Below are 20,736 nucleotides of genomic sequence, written 5' to 3'. Positions count from 1 at the left end.
GGCACTGGGAAGAGCATGCACGGCCTGGCCATACTCGGACCCGAGAACCCCAAAATCGCCAAGGACCCATCCTGGATCATCAGATGAGGGGCCCTGGCACGCCCGACTGTGCAGGAGCCCCTGAGAAAATCGGCCTCTAGAGCTGAATATGAAAAGTCAGAAATGCTACTGCTTTTTCCAAGAACATTATGTCATTCTTAAGGTTTTGCCACTGACTGGCAAGTCAGTCTTAAGAGCAACAAGGAAGACATTCATTGAAATAGTTATGCACAAAGTGCCAAAGATGCACCACATATAATTTACTTTCTACTGACAAAGGCTAGTTTTACCTCATTAGTTCTAGAATATTTAAGAATCTAAAAGGGCAACTCTGACTTAACCTCTGCTTGAGTCATTATTTTAAGTAGCATTTAGGGCCTTTATTAAAAAGCAGAAGTAGAATGAAAAGGCACACAAAGGTGTCCTACCTCCGCCTGTGCTGATTCATGAAACTGATCACACCGAGGCCCTGTGGGAGCATCCTCCTAACAGACGGAAGTTCAACAGGGCGGCTGAATGGAAGCAGTCCCTGAGAAGCAGAGGGGCTGGGGTGAGTAAGTGCTCGCTTCGTCTTTACAGAGCCAGAAAGGAAAGCCTCCACGCCAGCTCTTGGCCGTTGGACTCCGATTTCCCAAACAGCTGGTTTTTGGTGTCTCCTCTCCCTCCATACAGCTCTCCGCCCACGTTTCTGAGGTACAGCTGTGGTCTCTTGCAGTCTAGAACTGAGGCAGAAACACTGTCCCTACAGGAGGGGGGCCCACGAGGGTGGCAGGGCTGTCACCCCAGCACCCATGTCTACTCTGGCAAGAGTCATTGGAGAGTTCCAAATTAGGGCCCAGTGAGGACCGTGGCTTGGACTGGACGAGAAGCTGGCTATCAGATTTTTCAAACCCCCACCGTGGTGGTTTTAACATGCAGCTAGGATTGCAATCAAGAGGCTGAGTAGATAAGATTCATGTGTTCTCTTTTACTTTCTAAGGAGAGCAGGAGCCTGGGGTCCAGGCCCAGGGTCCTGGCCTGCTGCTCTGGATGGAAACTGACACGTGACAAATATGTAACAGTAAGTAAACATGGCATTCCCCTTGTCCTGTGTAAACTACTAGCTTTGTTCTCCTTTTATGACTTGCGCATAGTTCAGTGATCCCTATAAAAATATTTTGATAATCTTTGCCCACAAAACTGCTGAGAAAACCCTTAGTAGCCACCCTACTTGGAGTTGTAGGCAAATGTTTAATACGCACATCTGAAAGCACGAGACAGTCCACAGACAGCACACACTGGAGCTGGTGGGGCACATGGGCGGTGACAGGTGCTCACTGATTAGGTTTTAATGTCAATACCTGCATAAAGTGCTGATCAATAACTTAAGTATTACAAAAACAGATGGTCCACGGTGAGTCCAGGTTGCAGGCACGTGCAGGTGGGACTGGATCAGAGGCTCCAGGGCTGCACGTGCTGTAGCCGGCCTGAGTCTCACACGTTGTAGCTGGCCTTGTACTTGGCCAGGATCTTCATGAGGGGCCGCAGCTTGAGCCACCACCGTTCTTTGGGAATCCTGTGCCTGTGGAGGGAAGGGGGGACAGCAGTGAGGCTGGGAGATGCCACGGCCAGCACAGCAAGTGGTCTTGCCAGAAACACGGGGGTTGTAGGGTCGGCTGAATCAACTAGATGATAAAGCCAATTTCAAGATCAAACAAAACCATTGTTTTTATATTTCTAAAAATTCTTCCCAAAGACCTAGTGGTAGTTTGTTGCTCTGTCACCAGGCTGTAGAGCAGTGGTGCAATCTCAGCTCACTGCAACCTCTGCCTCCCAGGTTCAAGCGGTTTCTCCTGCCTCAGCTTCCTGAGTAGCTGGGACTCCAGGTGTGCGCCACCACGCCAGGCTACTTTTTGTATTTTTAGTAGAGACGGGGTTTCACCATGTGGGCCAGGCTGGTCTCAATCTCTTGACCTAGTGATCCACCCACCTAGGCCTCCCAAAGTGCTGGGATCTTAGGCATGAGCCACCGTGCCTGGCCAAGACCTAGTATTTTTTAACTGAGCTTCAGAAAAGCTAGTTCCTCAAACCCCTGAATGAGTTGCCGAACGCAACAGCAATGGCCATTCCCCTGTCCTGTACTCACATTGGCTGGGTTTGCTAAGGCAATAAGACCCCGACTTACTCAAAATCCATTTGGTTCTTCAGCTCTGCCACAGGTTGAAAAATAACATTTCTTTTGCTGATTCCCAGCACACAAACGGGATCATCGGTGGTCAATGTTTTTCCTATAAAAGGTTTAAAAACAGATTAACACTGCCCTGTCCCATGGGCAGCTGGGGGAGCAGAATCACGGGGTGAGATTCCTGGGCACTGTGCTGAACCTGGCCTGGAAGCCTGGGGGAGGCTGAGAACAGCTGTGCAGTGTGGCCAGCGCCCGGCCTGGGCTTGCACAGCTCTGCTCTTGTGGGATCACCCTGATGGCTTCCTGGAAAGCAGCTTTTGTTTTTTCTCTCAGTGGAGAGAATTTTTCACTAAATAGTGGAATAAGGAAATTACCTTAAATTATGGCAAAACACTAATAAGAAATTGATGCTCACATATACACACACTGAGGCACGAGAAGCATCCGTAGCTAAATTAGCAAGAGAAAATGGATGTAGAAAGAATCAGTCAGTTCTTCAAAAAGACAAACCGATTGAAACTATTCACATCACTGTTTTTTGTAGACTGTCATTCTTCTAACTCGGACATTGGCAGTGATAATGGTTTGCCCTAATAAAAGCACACGTCTGGTATGACTGAAGAAAGCTGAGGGGGGTGGGGGTGAGAAAGATGCTGGCACAAATAACCACTCAGGAATGAGTAGGGACCAGCCACGTTGGAACCATTAACAAGAGTAATGTGTCATGTTTTCTAAAACTTTTCAGCTTATCTAAAGATTGTTAGAATATGTAAGTTACAAAACGGATTTAAGGAAAAACATGCATAGTTCTACAAACACGAACAATTCATTCAGCAGCCAAATCTTCCTCAAAACTGGAAGTTCTGATGGATGGGGTCACAAGGAGGTTGTCCTACCAAACATCCAAGAAATAGAAGACCCCACTTCAACTGTGAGGGAAACTGTGGGCTGATGCTCAGGATTTCCAGAGCAAAAAGCCTGCACAAAAGAACTTCAGGTTGAATCTAGCAGTGATAAAAGAGAACATGTCATGCACACCCAGGAATCCAAGATTGGTTAAATAGCAATGCTCAGAGACCAGCAGGAGTTAGAACATCACACGCAGCTCGGTACTGAACTGAAGAAGGAACCAGCAGCCTACTTCTCCCCGATAGGACAGCATTTTCACCAAGGCAGATGGCCTCCCTCCCCGGACCCCTTACCTCTGCCCTGGGCCTCCTTGAGTTTTGCAGTGATCCACTCCATAGCTCTGGCAGAGATTTTGGTTCCAAAGTTTCTATCAAATGGAGAAGGTGCCCCACCCTGTTGGTGGTTAGAGTCATATGAAATATCAGTTATACAGTAACACTTTGCTGTGAAATAGAAATGATGATTTCTGTTTCACAGAATTCATGTTTTTGTTTCTAAGTCTTTAGGGATAGCTGGAACAGAACAAAACAAAATCTGTGATTCCTGTAGCCTGAACTCAGCCTGTTAAGCAAAAGTATCAAGTGTTCCCCCCTGCCCAGTAAGAGAAGGGTTTTAATAAATGGAACGAGTCAACTAACCATCTCCAATATTTTAAAATCTTAAATCAAGATTTCGTAAACTCATCTGGGGTGGGGATGGGTCACAGCTTTAAGAATCTGATAACCGTTGTGGATTCTTTGACAAAGTCACACAGACGCCTACTATTTCATCATTTCAGGCGATTCATGAGCTCTCTGAAATAAGTTCACGGGCTCTGGTTTAAAAGTATAAAGAATAGGAGGTGGTGAAGGAGGAGTGCGTGGGAGTTAGGAATCCTGGACCGCTGTGTCCCAGGCTCAACTCATAACATGCGTGTGCCCGCATGCAGCTTATTCCAGGTCATTCTGATTTGAGGGTGAGTGTCAAGTATCTTACATGTCTGATAATCCTTTTTAAATCTTAGGACGCTCCAGTTTTTAACCTGATGCCATGTTTAGTTTGAATAAGCATTTCCAAGTGATGGGGGTGTCACTGTTTTCATGAAAGCTGACAGTTCCCTTAAAATCCCCATTACTCAAACCGCACCAACAAAAGAAGCCTAAAGCTGCTGCTGTTTGGCATGACTTAAAAGTTTAGATGTTTTGGCTGGGCACGGTGGGGATCACGCCTGTAATCCTGGCATGCTGGGAGGCTAAGGTGGGCGAATCACCTGAGGTCAGGAGTTTGAGACCAGCCTGGCCAACGTGGTGAAACTCCATCTCTACTGAACATACAAAAATTGGTTGGGCGTTGTAGTGGGCGCCTGTACACCCATCTACTCGGAAGGCTGAGGCAGGAGAATCTCTTGAACCTGGAAGGTGGAGGTTGCAGTGAGCCAGGATTGCACCACTGCACTCCAGCCTGGGCAACAGAGCAAGACTGTCTCAAAAAAAAAAAAGTCTCCCAGCTAACTGGGAGTATGCGTATACTCCAGATTATTTTGTTGTATAGTGACAACATATGCGACACAACAAACCGACACAGGATGTCGATTTCACCTAAGCCCGGCTAACAGGGAGTCATGAAATCTTGTGCTGTCTTGCTGTCCCACCCAGAACGTGAATCATCCCTGTGCCCTAAAGTCTCCATGCTGTCTGTGCCTCCTGCCCCTGAGTCACTCAGTAGCCGCCTTGGTTATCAGATGGTTATCAGCACCCACCCCCTCATGTATACAGGGGGCGGGTACTATCCCCAGGTCCAGGTACCCACTGGAGTCTTGGGACACATTCCCTGAGGCTAAGAGGGATGACTGTATTTCCTTCTTCCTTCATAAACATCAGGTGTTAGAGAAATGATTGCGAGATATCTAATAGAGTAAGACTATAAAGCAAAAGTTTTAGTTGTCTAAATGCAAGAAAGTCTTTAGAGCAACGCACCACAACTCTCTTCTGCATATGCCCAGTGTGTAGTGCACTCCAGCGGCAAAGAAATGACCACTCATCCAGCCCAAAGTCACCAGAACCTAAGAACCGCGGTGTGACAGTGACCGTAAGATCAGCCCTGGTCTCTCACTCACCTGAGCACAAGGCCCCTATGGATGGTGGTCTTTATTTTCTCCGTCAGGTGCTCCACATTGGACTGGAAAAGAGTATTTTGTTAATCAGACAATAAACTTATGCTAAGCACCCACTGTGTGCCAGGCCCTGCAGGGCGGGAAGTGCCAACCAAGTGTGGCGGTGAGTGTGGCCAAGGAGGTTGCAAGCTCTCACGGCTCAGGTCTCGGGGAGCCTCCCCCAGGCGGGGAGAGCACGTCTGCAGCGATGAATGCTGAGCGCAGGGCACGGTGAGCAGCCCTCATGGCAGCCACTAGAAACGCCTTCCAGAATCAACAGGGTCCCTCTGAAGACGATAATTCCGTGATTGGCCTAGCGCTCATTCACGGCTCTATTGCTCCTTATTTATTTTCATGACAATGTTCTACTCGGCGCTCTCAGCAGAAAAGAGCAAAACCCCATCTCTACTAAAAAATACAAAAAACTAGCCGGGCGAGATGGCGGGCGCCTATAGTCCCAGCTACTCGGGAGGCTGAGGCAGAAGAATGGCGTGAACCCGGGAGGCAGAGCTTGCAGTGAGCTGAGATCCGGCCACTGCACTCCAGCCTGGGCTACAGAGCAAGACTTCGTCTCAAAAAAAAAAAAAAAAAAAAAAAAAAAAAAATATATATATATATATATATATATATATATATAAATTTTATAAAAGATTAAAAAAACAGTACACCTGTTTGGGGCAGCTCCATTATCATCTTATGGGACCCACTGCTGACAGAAACATCACAATGCAGTGAACGACTCCACAAGTAGTCACTTTGACACAGTGAAGAAATTCATGATTCACATGTCACATAATTAGTGACAACACCAAGGCCCTTTTTACTTGATCTATTTGGCTCAGAAACAAGTAATATCCTAACTTTTTAAAAGACAACGGTGCCGGGCACGATGGCTCACGCCTATAATCCCAGCACTTTGGAAGGCCAAGGTGGGCAGATCACGAGGTCAGGAGTTCAAGACCAGCCTGACCAACATGGTGAAACCCCATCTCTATTAAAAATACAAAAATTAGGTGGGCATGGTGGCATGCACCTGTAATCCCAACTACTCGGGAGGCTGAGGCAGGAGAATGGCTTGAACCTGGGAGTCGGAGGTTGCAGTGAGCCAAGATCGTGCCACTGCACTCCAGCCTGGGTGACAGAGCAATATGTAACATATATTTATTTATATAACTAACTAAAGACAATTGTTCAGTTGCATTTTATCTGCCAAGGCCTGTCCTCCTGCATGGAGTTTAGCAACTTTGAACACTGCAGGGTCCAGGCCTGGATTCTGCTGTGCCGTCGAAGCAAGGGCAGACCCCGGGGTCGGCGACACCCTTCCCTAAAAGAGCCACAGATGCCAAGAAACCACGGCCGTGTCTGTGTCAGTTTAGAGGCAGATGCAGCACCAAAGGCCTCAAGACTTAAAAGAAGCTGCAGCCAGCTCCAGAGCCAGTCGCAGACGTGGGTGGTGACTGTCAGTGGAGGCACTCAAATCGTTTGTGACAGAAGGGAGAAAACATTACACAACAGACTACATCAAAAAAACAAGCTTGTGTTTCACACAAGAGACTAGAAGGTGTCCTCAACCAGGCACGTCCGCCATCACCTGACACTCGGGAGAGGCACCTGGTCGATGCAAAGGGCATCAAGCGTGGCGTGTTCGGTAGCACCTCCGTCTGCATGCCCCCTCGAAAAGCAAACCACCCTAGACACGATGATTTGCTCCGCAGCACCGAGAGGATCCCAAGGGGACGGTCCCCTGAGGCCAGCCCCGTCACATACCTGCAGATCCTCAAAGTCGAAGGGCTCTTCGAAAATGTATGCGGCATCGGCTCCGGCCGCGATCCCCATGTTGGCCAGGTAGCCACAGTAGCCGCCCATGGTCTTGATGAACACGCGCCGCTTGGTTCCGCTGGCGGACTGCTTGATGCGGTCGCAGGTCTGGTCAGAGAAGAGATCAGTCACTCCAGCCCAGGGCCAGGGTGCACCCACCATCCCAGAGCTCCCCTACCAGTGAGTGCAGCAAGGCCCCACACCGCACCTGAGCATGCGGTCCCAGCATCGCACAGGGGTGAAGGGTGTGCAGCAGCCGGGATGTGCCTCGGAGTGGATGTGAACATGCCCCCCCCCCCCCACCAGCCACCTGGAGGTGACCTCGATGACCTGTGGTGGGGACCTGGCCATCTGCCGCTCCCTTCTCCCAGGCCCCATAGGAGGAGCCTGAAAAGACGACCCCACAAGCCAGCTCACTCCATGCTGCTCTTCGACTGTCCCTGCTGAAGCAGCTTTCACCAGACGCGGACACTGTTAGGTGTGAGCTGAGAAGTTACGGGGCTGTCACCTGCCAGCTTTGTCCATGGGAACAGCTGTGCTCTTCTATTTTCTTCTGAAAAGCGTGATTTTAGAGTTGTGGCCGTCTTCCATCCATCGGTGAATGTTACATTTATAGAAACTCTACTCCAAGGCAGATGATGGTTCTTACACCCAGGCGCCTGGGGGTCTTTCGGATGCATAGGCATGAGGTCCCAGAGTGAAATGTCTGCCATCCGCCCTCCACGAGGACCCAAGCTCAGCAGGGAGAAAAACAGCAGAGAAATGCATCTGCCGCCTTCCCACCCACACTTCAGTCCGGGCTACAGCGCCCTCTTCTGGCACTCTGCAAAGCCTCTGCCTGGGCCTCAGCTCCCACCCTGGCCCCCTCCAATCTGTTCACACAGACTGGAGACCCATCTATATAAAAAGCATAAATCTGATCCAGTTCTTGGTTCATTCAAAACCCTTTGCTCACTTCAAGTACACGTTAAGCCTTTCTCTGGAATCCCTGGCCCCGCCCACTTCTGACACCAGGTCCGCTCTAGCTCCAGCCACCCCAGGTCCTCCTGGGGCCTCTGCATATGCTGGCCGCTATGTGCATCACATTCAGGCACAGTGGTGGGCGGGAGAGCAGCCCCCAAAGGAATCCCGGTCCTAATGCCTGGAACCTGGGAATGTTCCCTCATGCGGTGATAAAGGTGAATCCTGAGGACTACCCAGGTGGGCCCTAAGTGCCACCACCTGCATCGGCAGATGAGGGGTGCAGAGGCCCTGGAGTAGGATGCTGCACACCCACATGGGAGGAGGCGGTGCCAGGGAACAAGGCGTTCAAGGCCCGGGGCTCTGGGCACCTGAATGGGCCACGAGGGACTCTCCTGGAGCACACACTCTGGCCTCAGCCCATGGCTCCCGCCCTCCAGAACTGTGGGAGAGTGATGATTATTTTCCAGCCCCAGGTGTGTGGTCAGGGTCACAGCGGCCACGGGACACACACAGGCACCTTCCTCAGCTCTGACCCAGAGGGAAATGCCATTTCCTTAGGAAAACATCACCTGGTTTCTAGGACCACAAAGTTCCCTCTGTCAGGGGCTCTCGGGGCACCCCATGTCCTCTCTTCATAGAAATCACCCCGGTGTCTCTCCCTGCAGTTACCTCGTGGTTATGTGACTTGCAGTCCTCACTAGGCTGCACATTCCATGAGGGCAGGAACTGTGGGCTGGGCTTACACCACTGCACCATCAGCAGGACCCGGCCGAGCCCCCCACAGAAGGCGCTCAAGAAATGCTTGTCTCTGAATGACACAAGCACAGTATTCCCCAGCCAGCCAGCCAGCTGTCCGTCTACCCAGCCATCCGTCCGTCCATCTGGGTCAAGGGCTGATCCTGCAGGATTCCCTAACCGGCCTCCGTGGGACTCACCCAAGAGTAAAAGGATGAAGTGGGGGTGTGGGCTTGAGACTAGGAGCCACATGAGAGTCTGTTCACTAAAGTTTAACACCCACGGGAAATTTTCACTTGAGTACTTCGAATGAAATTTCAAAGCACACTTTGTTGAATAAACACAGGCTTGATTAAACCATTCCAACCTATACTTCGTTTCTCTGGAAGATTCTTTTCCTCCCAAAATAATTGGTTGATGTATTCAAAACTGAACACGGGCTCTAGTTAGAGGGCCACTTTGCATTGTGTAGAAGCCGAGATGGGGGGAGAAACAGGCAATGGGAAGAATTCCCGTCTTTGTGCTTAGGAAGGACAGAGGACAGAAACCCGTCAAGGGTCCAAAGAACCTGTAACTGCCTTCTTGAAGGGCCAGTGCAGAATTCTGAGGGTTTCACTTTTCCACCTGTACTGGGTCTCTCTCTCATTGTGATCTAAGACTTAAGATGCAGTAAGGCTTTCAGATTTGCCCTTTGTCTTAGAGCATCCCGGGCATGGGAAGGAAAATGTGGGTGGGGCATCAGGACCTCCAGAGGCACAAAGCCTCATGGGTTATTTTTCCAACTGAATCTCCCCCACAGCCCACCCTGAGGTGGGGAATTACTGTCACTCATTCAAAGAATGACAGCTGCTTAATGGCAAAAGAATTCTGCAGGCAAAGCAGCTCTCCCAAGAGGCTGATTTGTGCCCAAACGTGTCTGAGTTCTGGTCCCGCCAGGCTGCAGCTGTGGGTGTGTGGAACAGTGGAGCCCTGACAGCTGAGCCATGCCCCCAACCGTGTGCTCCTCTGAGTGTAAATGCAGTGACAGCTGGGACGGAAGAGTCTGCCGTTGCTGGAGCTTAGATACAGCTTTCCTGAACACTCTCCTCATTACCTAGATGGCATCTGAAGCCTGAATTAGCTTCTAAAAATAGCAAGTCACTCCGGCCGTGCCTCAGGCAATTAGTCAAAGTAGCACTGACAAGAAGGCGGCCAATCCCAAGCGTGGCCCTGCGTGGACAGCAGTTGTGAGTGGCACTCGTCAGGCAGAGCCTGTGACCTCAGCCATTCTTGCCACACAATGGGATGTGCCCAGCAGACACAACCCCCTGCAAGGGCACACACACGATCCTGCTAGGAAATTCCCCAAGGAGTCCCATGGGAGCGAGAGCCCCAGGCTACAGTTCAAACATCACCAGCACTTTGCTCCATGGGTGTTAAGAAATATAAATTGGTGGTGAAAGATAAGGTGGCGTTTGCTACAGTGTTAAGGTAGAAAAAAGCCACTGACTTCTCTGTGAGAACCACCTTGCTCTGTGAATCTGCAGGGAGGCCAGTTTTCCCATGACTGGTATCCTTCACGGCAGCCGAGCCTCTGCTGAAGTCGGTGGCCAGACGGGGCAGGGGTTGGGGCTCCCATCCCTGCTACAGCAAGGGACCTGCAGCAAAGCACAGCCGCTGGCCGGGGTAGTGCTGCGCTGCGTGCCGGGTGCGAGGGTGGAAGCATATGTGGACATCTACAAGGTGCTAAAGGAGAGCGAAGCCAGCGATAGCTGGACCCTAATGGCATTCAGTGAACAGGGGTCAAGCGCGGGGGCCCAAGAAAGTCCAGGGAACGAGCCAAGGCCAGCCTCTGTGAGGCCAGCACAGCACCAGGGAAGGCGACAGGGAGAAGCCCAGGAGAGAGATGGCCCTCAACTCGAGTGGGAGGCACAGGAGGCTGCAGCCGACCTCACGACCCCTCCGCTCCCTTCCCTGCACTGGAACTCAGTTCTGAAGGAAGAACCCGGAACAGAACTGCTGTTTTCCGAGGTTCTGTGCCAAGCTGAACTAAGGAGTCTCCAACAGGGCTGGGAGTTTCCACCGCAAACTCCGGAGCTGGTTCAGACGTGAACATCGAAGCTAAAGGCCAGCGGCTGCTCTCCAGGAGACACCCGGCGGCCAATCCACTGACATGACCCCACATGCCAAGGTGGCCACTGTCCTGTCTGCAGCCGAGTGAGGACCCTCTCTGCAGCAAAGGCCTGTGGAACTCCCACAGGTCCTCATGTCCAGCTCATGACCATAGAGGTGGGTCAGCTTATCAGGGACCGGAGGGGCCACCATGCGGGTGTCAGCACCACGCCCATGACCGGCAGAATCCACTCCTCCCAAAGCACATGTTGGTGAAACTGCCTGCCCAGGAGGGCATGATCTCGGCTCTTTAAAGATCCTCTCATCTCACCAGGAAGGCTGTGGTTCCAGGCAGCGGCCCCCAGTGGGCACAGCTCTGTCCCAGAGCTCGTACGTACCAGGCACTCAAACCCCTTCCTGCAGGTTCCCACAGCTGGCCCTGCAGCCTCGCTACTCAACGCAGGCGGGAGAGGCCGGCTCCAGAGAAATGGTGCTCAAAACTCCCCTAGTCTAGGTGGGATAGAAACACAACCCCAAGGACTGGATATATCATCTCACTTTTAATCAATAAAGACAGGTTCTCCCTAAGGCAGAGAAGCTAAAAAATTTACCCTGTTCTGGCCAGTGTGACTGACATAAAGCCAAGCTAACAAAGCGGGGGGGGGGAAGAGTAATAATAAATCTGGCTCATTCTTAGCACAGAAGAAACAAATTGCTAAAATAAAATAAAGAAAGCAATGGGAGGAAACGGGGTTCTCTTACCTGGACAACAGCAGTCAGGCCAGTGTCGGTGCCCAGGCTTATTTCTGTGCCTGGGACATTGTTGTTAATCGTGGCCGGCACCACACACAGGGGGATGCAAAGCTCCCGGTGGTGGCCTTGCGCCTCAGCCATGTCGCACATGCTCTTGTAAGCCTGAAGCAGCAGGGCCAAGCAGTTAGCGGGGGTGCTGGGTGCTCACATGCCAGCCCCAGGGCCTCCACTGAGGTCCAGGAAGGGACAGCAGGGACCTGAGTCATCAGGGGAAGCCGGTTCATGTGGGTCAGGGGACCAAGGGGAGCTCTGGAGGCCATGTGGGAGCAGGACAGGCCTTAGCAACACAGGGGACTGCCTGGGCACAGCCCAGGTCCTCTTGAAAGGGGAGGCGTGCAGGCAGCACAGCAGGGTGGGTGTGAGGCCGGCAACAGAGCAGCTTGCAGGCAGCGGCAAGTTAGTCACGAGCGGGACAGCTCAGCTCTCGGCATCTCATCGTGGGTAAGCGAGGCCAGGGCAGTCAGGACATTTGAAGGCAAAGCCAGTCCCTGTAGCTTTCTGTAGGCAGTCCACGATCAGTGGGATGGGGCACACAGCTGTAAGGACCACACTAAGTGACTGCCTTCATCGTGCAGAGGCAGCCTCCACGCGCAGGCAGGGAAGGAGGCCGGCAGCTGGATTACCGGTGGGCCACACTCAGCCCCATGCCACATCTCTGCTCTCCGGCTGGAAGTCACACGCAAAGCCACACAGGCGAGCAAGAACCTGAGTTGCTGCTCTGAGGTTCCACTGGGAAATGGGCTCTGGTGTCAGAAAGGAGAGCGGTTCTTGAGCCCGTGTACACCGGGCTTTTTCAGGCTCCACCTCAGGGTGTTAACCAAGGTAACAGCAGGACAGGTCCACACGCCCACTGTTCCCAGCTCCAAGCGGCCCCACACAGCAAGGTGTTTTTGTCATCCACTTGGTGGCAAAATCAACTATTTATGGACTTGGACGTGTCCCTCTTACTGTGAATATCCCCACGTCTGCTGCAGAAATGCTACTGTTGGGATGCAAGGCGGGGCCCACATCTCCCCAGGAGAGTTGGACAGTGAGAGAGCCAGGCTCTGCAGCCCTGGTGCAACCCAAAGCATCCCAAGGCCAGGAGCCCGTGTGGGCCGAGGGCTTCGGACAGTGGGTGCAGATCCGTGGCAGGTGAGTTCACAGCATGGTGGGTAGCAGGGTAAGATGGGTGGGTCAGTGCTGGGTGACCACGAGGTGAGCTGTGAGCAGGGGCCCCCGTGCCCCATGGCATGTACTCCACGTCCACCCAGACCCAGCACATGCCCAGCTCTTGGGCTGCTCTGTACAGGCTCTGCCTTGCAGGCTCTGGCCATGGCAGTTTTTGCAGGACTTCAATCCAAATGCCAGCCTGCTTCCAAGCCAGAAACACTCATCTGGGGATATTGGCTGGCCTGGTGCCCAGGATGTGGCCCTGTCAGCACCACCACGTGGGGGGCTCCTTATGCTCTTCAGACAGGTGATGTCACTCCTTTACTGTGGAATACTCTAGCCCAGGACTAACCAAGACTGGCCGCGGGGAGCTGGCTGCTTCTCCAAGAAGCTCTCGCTGGAAGCCAGAGGGTGTGGGTGACCTGGGGCCAGGAGGGCCCTGAGGCACACAAGAGGGCAGGTGGGGGTGTCTCGGCTCCTTAACTCTGCCTTGAAATCTGTGGGAATGGCCACATTGCTGCAAATCCTCTCTCCCCTCTTCCCTGTCGCTCCTCTTTTCCTTCCTTTAGTCTCCAAAAAAGGGGAGGGAAGACTTCAAGATGGGGAGAGACCCTGCCCAGAAAAGCATAAAGCTCTCAAGACCAAACACAGCCGGGCCCCTGGGTCCTTAGTGGGGCCACTATGACAAGGAATTACTCACAAGGCTGTAGTCACCGCCACCTTCGCGAAACCTGACAGCAGCGTGGCACGCACCTACTGTTTCTGATGTGACCTGATCAAGCTTACAGGACAGAGTAATGCACCAGCCAGCACTAAGGAGTGAAAGGAGTCCAACCGAAACTCCCTGCAGCCATATCCTGAGAATGTGTAACACCTGCTCTGAGGTATTTCATTCATTCTGTTTTGCCAGAAAGACCCACTCACCAGCGCCGCATAGATTCTGAGGGGCTATGGCGTCAGCTAAGCATCAATGCTGGCAAGAAGGAAATCACGAGTGACGATGACGACTTCACCACATCAGATCCGCCCAGGGCTTCTGAAGCACAACATGGCCACGTCCTGAGCCAGACTCCTGCTATGGAGCCCGCCCTGTGCTTAGAGTGACTTTTTGCAGCGTCCCTTGTCCCCAGTCCCAGGTGCTGGGAGCATCCCTTCTCCCAGTTCTAACCAGAAACCTCCCTGGATGGCGCAAACATTCCCTGGGGCACAATCACCCCAATGAGAATCACCAAATTTACTGAACAACTGGAGCCATCCACAGACCTCAAACATAAATGCTGCCCAGGGCCGGGCCATGAGTCATGGGTCACAGAGGGTGTTGGCCAGACAGGAAAGAGACGCTCACTCCCACACATCCTCAGGCTCCGACGGCTTCAGGACAGTGGCTGGAGGGACCCGGAGCCATCCACGTCAAGTCACCTCACGCCCTCATTTCCTGAGTTCGCCACCAGCTCCTGTGTTCTACAGCCAGGCGAGCCCAGTTCAGACCCAAATCCAAACCTTCTCAGGATTCACCCTGTTTGGCCATCAGTAAACAGGGCTCTGGAGAAAACAGCTGCCATGTTCACATCTCGACCCCTCTCCCTTCAGGGGTCCACAGAGGGATCCTCAGCGGCTTTCTCGTCCCTGCCCCGGCTCCCGAGCAGCTGCAGCATTCGCCAGGGTGACCTCAATCAGCCGGCGTCACTCACCCATCACGAGGCTAGAACCACGGCACTCCCAAGACAGCCTCATTCCTCGGAGCTCGGGATCAGAAGGGCAATGAGGACACACACATACACTTACCAAGGTGGCTGTGCCTGGCCAACGGGAGACCTCGTCTCTGTAGAAATACAAAAAATTAGCCACGCACGGTGGCAAGCACGTGTAGTCCCAGCTACTCAGGAAGCTGAGGTGGGAGGATCGCCTAAGCCTGGGAGGTCGAGGCTGCAGTCAATCGTGATTGCACCACTGCGCTCCAGCCCGGGAAACAGAGGCCCTGTCAAAAAAAAAAAAAAAAAAAAGAAAAGAAAAGAAAATGAAATTGTTTAACCTAGCTTTGAGAAACTGGAATGAATGAAAAACTGAATTTAAAACAATCGCATAATAAATCACACAGTCCCTCCAAGGGAAGTCAAAGCGGGTGGAACTGATCATTTGCGGGGTGTTTGCCTCACGTATTTTGGTTTTCAAATTTTGACCCTACACGTTTGTTACATATTTACAATCTGGAAAAAAAAGTTATTTATAGCGGAGGACCCTGGAATTAAAGAGAGATTTTCTTCCTGCCTGAAAGTGTACATCACACACCACAAGGATCTATGCTTTGTGTGGAAACTTGAAAATAAAAAAGTCACAGGGTGATCAACACCAGCTTTGTCCCACATCTTCAGATGCTCATCTAACTGCAGTGACTGCTCTCAAATTCTCCACCCATTCCCTCTGGGTAAGTTCCAATTAGGTAACAATTAGGGAAAAAAGAAGCTTCAATCCCTCCCATTGCACACCCAACTTTCACAGACCCAAAAATCCAGCTAAAGCAGGTGAAAGAGCAGTGAAAGCCATGCTGGAATCCTCTCTGTGAAACACACTCATGTTCACATTCCCAGCACGAAGGTAAGCCCAGAGCCAGGCCAGCCCTGCAGCAGCAAAGCCGTGACGCCCATCACCAGCAGAGCAGAGCAGAAGCAACATCTAGGTCAGAGATTAGTGACTGCCAAAAATAAGGTGAACGTTGCCCCCAAAGCCAGTGAACACGGGAAAACCTGGACAGGTTTCCTTCACAAAGGAAGTGAAGAAAGTTTAAGACGCTCAGAAAAGCAAGAAACGACTGCTAAGCATTACTTACCATATGAGCTGTATGTTAAAAGCTTGTTTTTTTTATTTACCAGCGCTAGAAATAAGTTTCATGCCAAGGGTTTACAAAAAACAAAAACAAAATAGAAAACTTTGAAAAATATTCGTGAGAACTAAGTCGCACAAGAAAAATGAAAACTTGAGAATTAGTGAAAAATTTTAGACATCAAATTTTTAAAAAATGAAATACTTCCTGCATTAGGTACGGATCTTCAGACTCTCACGTGAATCACCAAGTGTGACACACAAACGTGGGGTAGGCGTGTATTTCTTGTAGCCGGAAATGGCGGCACGTGCCTGCGGTCCCAGGTACTCGAGAGGCTGAGGTGGGAGGATCACCTGAGCCCAGGAGGTCGAGGCTGCAGTGAGCCGAGATCACACCACTGCACTCAAGCCTGGGTGACAGAGTAAGACCTTGTCTCACAAAGAAAAGTAAAACAAAGAAAACAAAGCAAAACAAAACAAAAAACAGAAGAATATATTTCTATGTTTTATTATTGTCTTTTGGCAAAAAAATTAGCCCCAATATTGCCTTAGATGTAATTTAACATCCCCACTTTACAAAGGGGAAAATGAGGTCAACAGCCAAGACCAAAGAGAAAACAAATGCAATGGTGCGTTCAGGACAATGACTACAATTACAAAATATTCAGTTCAATTTCTACCCTCAGCATCAAGGCAGGGGTTCATCATAATGGGTATTGGAGGCTCAAAGAAAATTTAGGCTCAGCATTAATAATAATTTTTAAAAAGCAGATTTTAATGCTGGTGCAATCACAGGAGACTGCAGCCCAGCTCTCCTCAGCGCTGTAGGTACTCACGGGCACTCCCGGGGTCTTGGCCACGCTACGTCCCCGCCGGTGGCCACACAGAAGAAGAGGCGATAAAACTTTTTGGGAGTGAGATCAAAAATGTTCAGAGTCTAAAATCCTACTTTTCGTGGAGGGGGGGGGAGGGCGGCGAAATAACGAGAAGCTCTCATTCAGGATATTTGTAAAAGGCTGTTTCTAGCGCTCGGTAGATAAAAAGGGCGGGGGCCCACAGGTTAGAGTCAGCCAGCGCCACCTGGCGGGGCGCACACGGACTTACGTCGGTGATAGTGTTCAGGGCTGTGTCTGCCCCGATGCTGAAATCGGAACCCGGCACGTTGTTGGACACAGTAGCGGGAACCATGATCATGGGCACACAGAACTCCTCGTGCTTCTCCCGGGCGGCTGACAGCTCCAGGAGTCCCATCTAAATTGATCCAGTATCTGCACGCTGGCTGCTCAGAGGCCGTGGTGTGGAACGGCCAGGACATCGCTTAGTCATACGGGGCACAAGCACCTCACTTTCCACTCCTATCTATTTCATCAAACCCTATTTTCTCCTGAATATTGACCATAGCAAAGTCATTAGCCTTCGAGATACATTTGAAACATCAACTTGCTTTGTTCAAGAGGTTTAAGACACACGTAAGTCTTTCTTGCCATGCTCAACACACACTGCCGGCCATTTCTGAAGTCAATGTTTCTGGAACAAAAGCCTCGGCCTACCCCGTGAACATTCACGCTGAGCACACTGTCGCGTATCTGCTTGGCCAGCCAGCAGGGGGCAGAAGAGAGCTGCAGGGGCAGGAGAGAACCGCAGTGGGGTCCCTGCAAAGGCGCCTCACTCCCTCAATCAAGGACGGTGCCTCTTGCCAATCCAGCGGCTTCCTCCAAGGGGAAGCCGACTCTTCAGGTGCCACCGCACTGACTTCAGACGGCTCAGCCAATGGGGCAACAGATTCAACAGAGTTCCATGTTGTTAAAGGAAAACTTCCGTTACCAGACAACCTTAATATCAGATTCAACTTAAAATAATCAACAAGATTGTTTCCAAACCAACATGCTACTAGTGCCTTATCTTTCAATGCTGCTTAAACACGGAGAAGTATGAGGAAAAAATAGCATGGCACTTACTTCTGAAAAAATAACACCTCTTCCAGGTTCATTTTACCCATATCACAAAGACTTAGAACTGTGGATTCCCTACAGGAACGTGGAGTGGGGGTGGATCCCCACGCTGACCCAGCCTCCCCCCAGTCAGTCAACCCCCCACCTCAGGGTTCACACCTCTCCAGGCCCTGTCACCTCAACAAGGAAAGGTGGCCTCTCTGAGCTCTCTTCGCAGGGAGCACCCGAACGGGAGCGAGAGAGAGACAGACACAGCCACAACTACTTGAAAATCCTGAAACGCAATACATATTTAAGGACTTCGTTATTAGTTTTTTTAAAACTGTAAGAACAAAGTGAGAGAACAAAGTGAGCCTGGTTTTAACCTCTCTGCCATAATAACACCGTGTACATCTGTCTTTTACTGTTTGTTCCTTCTCCAGCAGCTGCTGCCCGGCTGGCCGACTGCAGAAGAGCCTCTGGTACTCCCGGGAGGCCCTCGGTAAAAGCGTGAGCACCACGATCACGTCTCAGGACACCGCACACGTTAGGGTCGCCCACAGACCGCCGTTCCCAATGCCTAGAAGGCACTGAACGGGCCTCCTGCTCTTTGTAAATGTCAACTCTCCTAAACTATGTTGTGTTGAAAACTTTTAACTGCAGTCCACACATACTTCTTTGTTTCCATCTTGTTTTAATCCTAGAGGCATATTATTGTAGAAAATCAAGTTTACAAGGTTGAAGAGTTTTCCGAAAGTCGACTTCTAATCCTGTAAGGGAAAAAAAAAAAAAAAAAAAATGGGCCAGATGTGGTGCTCACGCCTGTAATCCTAGCAGTTTGGGAGGCCGAGGCGGGCAGATCGCTTGAGCCCAGGAGCTCAAGACCAGACTGGAAAACATGGCAAAACCCAGTCTCTAATACAAAAAAAAAAAAAAAAAAAAAAAAAATTAGCTGGTCATAGTGACATGTGTCTATTCCCAGCTACTCAGGAAGCTGAGGTGGGAGGATCACCTGAGCCCAGGAGGTGAAGGCTGCAGTCAGCCAAGATTTGCGTCACTGCACTCCAGCTTGGGCGACAGAGTGAGACCCCGTCTCAAAAAAACAAAAAGCAAAAACAACTGTATAAATCATTACTGAAGGGAGCTGGCCGGGCACAGTGGCTCACGCCTGTAATCCCAGCACTTTGGGGGGTCGGGGTGGACAGATCACCTGAGGTCAGGAGTTTGAGACCAGCCTGGCCAATATGGCAAAACCCCATCTCTAATAAAAATGCAAGAATTAGCCGGGCATGGTGGCAGGTCCCTGTAATCCCAGCTACTCAGGCGGCTGAGACAGGAGAATCACTTCAACCCGGGAAGCAGAAGTTGCAGTGGGCTGAGATTGTGCCACTGCACTCCAGTCTGGGCAACAAGAGCAAGAGACCACTGCAAAAAAAATAAAATTAAAAATAAAAATAAAAATAAAAGGGAGCTAATGCTTTTCATTTAAGGGAAGGGAGAAGAACATTCAGTATTTATACGTCTCACGCACACATCTGCAGTGATGCCCTGAAGTATTCAAGATACACATTCCTACAAACATAGCTCAAAACTACTCACCAAGTTACATGCTAACAGCACATGCACTGCAAGAATGCTACATTATATTTTTAAAGCATCTATGTCCAATGTTTTAGCATACTGGCGGTTTTGCCTTCAGGTGCTGTATGCCTAAATTGTTACATGTTTAGTCATTCATTTTAGAATTTATGACTTGCTTTAGACAAAAGAAATATATTTAAACGTAAGCTACTAAATTAATGACTTAGGGGAAAAATTACTAAATTAACTTGGAAGTTAAACTTTGCAAACTGAATTTGTTGGACCTCATGTAAGCTAGATGATCAGTTTTTTAAATTGTTGTGTGTTTCCCTCGAGGATGGAAGTCTCCTCTTTTCTCTCATCCACTGTGCACACCACTGCAGCCTGTGCCTCTTGTCCACCGCGCCACAGTGCGGCCTGCAGTTTACCCTGTACCACGCCTTCCACACCTTAGTGACTTTCAGGTAAGTAGAACCAAGAAGGAAATGAAAAGCAGATAAATGACCTCCACCCCCACATCCAGGATGCAAATGTTAAACATTCATCAAAGTAAAACCAAAAAGCCATGTTAGCTCACGATTGTAACTGGTAGAGTTATGTGCATGGCAATTTTAAAAGTCTAGTTATGTAAAAACCTAACTGAAAGTCTCAAGAAATACAAAGTTTATACAAAAAGACATCGGCAGGCATTGACAGTGAGGAGAGGGCTTCACTCTGCATCCAGCCTGTCCTGGAAGCCACAGCCAAATGCCAGGTTGTATGGATCCAAAAAGCAGAAAAAAACAAGTGTTGAAATGTGTACAGTCTCAGCAATGTACAAATTCAATGTAAGATGCTCAGAAACCTTGAATTTCCAATCAGAAAACAGGAACATGAGCAAGTTCCCCAGCAGTGCCCACCTTCTGCTTACGGCACGTATAACAGGAACGCTGGCCACCTTGGGGGGACAGAGGCTTCCTGGTCACATTTGCTCTGGCAGTCGCACAGCTGGCCCCGCCACAAACACCTGGCTAATACTGAAAAACCACCCGCTCCCTGGGCTTTGCTCACTCTAGCCCGGAGAGCATATTTACAGAGTACATTATCGACTGAGTCCTCGTTCAATCGTCAAACTTGTTGAAGGCAGGGCAACCCCATTCTTGGCCCAATTAAGTGAACTGAGCAGAGCAAATGCCCCCAGTTGGACGGCACTCAGTCACGACAGCAGTGGCCACTGTTCACAGGGTGCTGGCTTTGTGCCGGGAACAGTTCCAAGCGTCTTCTGTCCGAAGAATGTTCACTGCAACGCTGTGGGGCCATTTGCAACGTCCACCAGAGTTCTGAGGCAGCCAAGTCTAGGCTGTCTGTGGGCCTCGCTGCATGGCAGTCCACGTCCCCTGCAGACAAGACTTCAATGCAGGGACCGCGGGTTCCAGGGCTGCCTTGAGGCACATGCTCCCTTCACCACCTCTTCCTGGCCCCTGACACAAACCCTCACCACCACTGCTGCCCACACTTTATTTTCTCATGGCTCCTGAGGGGCCTATTCTTTCTGCCCTTCCCTGCTCCCTGCGTCCGGCTTAGAGGATGCCCACATCAACATCAACGCT

General features: G+C 50.6%; 1 protein-coding gene across 1 annotated transcript; it reads right to left on the bottom strand.

Annotated features, from left to right (window-relative positions):
- Positions 1-1,319: 1,319 nt before the first annotated feature.
- LOC135964628 (ATP-dependent 6-phosphofructokinase, platelet type-like) lies at positions 1,320-17,854 on the bottom strand. The gene is made up of 7 exons (XM_073999920.1): positions 16,740-17,854; positions 7,011-7,169; positions 5,208-5,269; positions 4,878-4,956; positions 3,406-3,505; positions 2,204-2,306; positions 1,320-1,600 (listed from the first exon to the last, which is right to left on the bottom strand). The coding sequence occupies exons 1-7, from the start codon at positions 16,884-16,886 to the stop codon at positions 1,513-1,515; spliced, it is 738 nt and encodes a 245-aa protein (XP_073856021.1). The 5' UTR covers positions 16,887-17,854; the 3' UTR covers positions 1,320-1,512.
- Between the last annotated feature and the right edge of the window lie 2,882 nt (positions 17,855-20,736).

Source organism: Macaca fascicularis, chromosome 8 (genome assembly GCF_037993035.2).
Source record: "Macaca fascicularis isolate 582-1 chromosome 8, T2T-MFA8v1.1".
In the NCBI taxonomy this organism is placed as follows: domain Eukaryota; kingdom Metazoa; phylum Chordata; class Mammalia; order Primates; family Cercopithecidae; genus Macaca; species Macaca fascicularis.
This window is presented reverse-complemented; position numbering and strand designations above follow the sequence as displayed.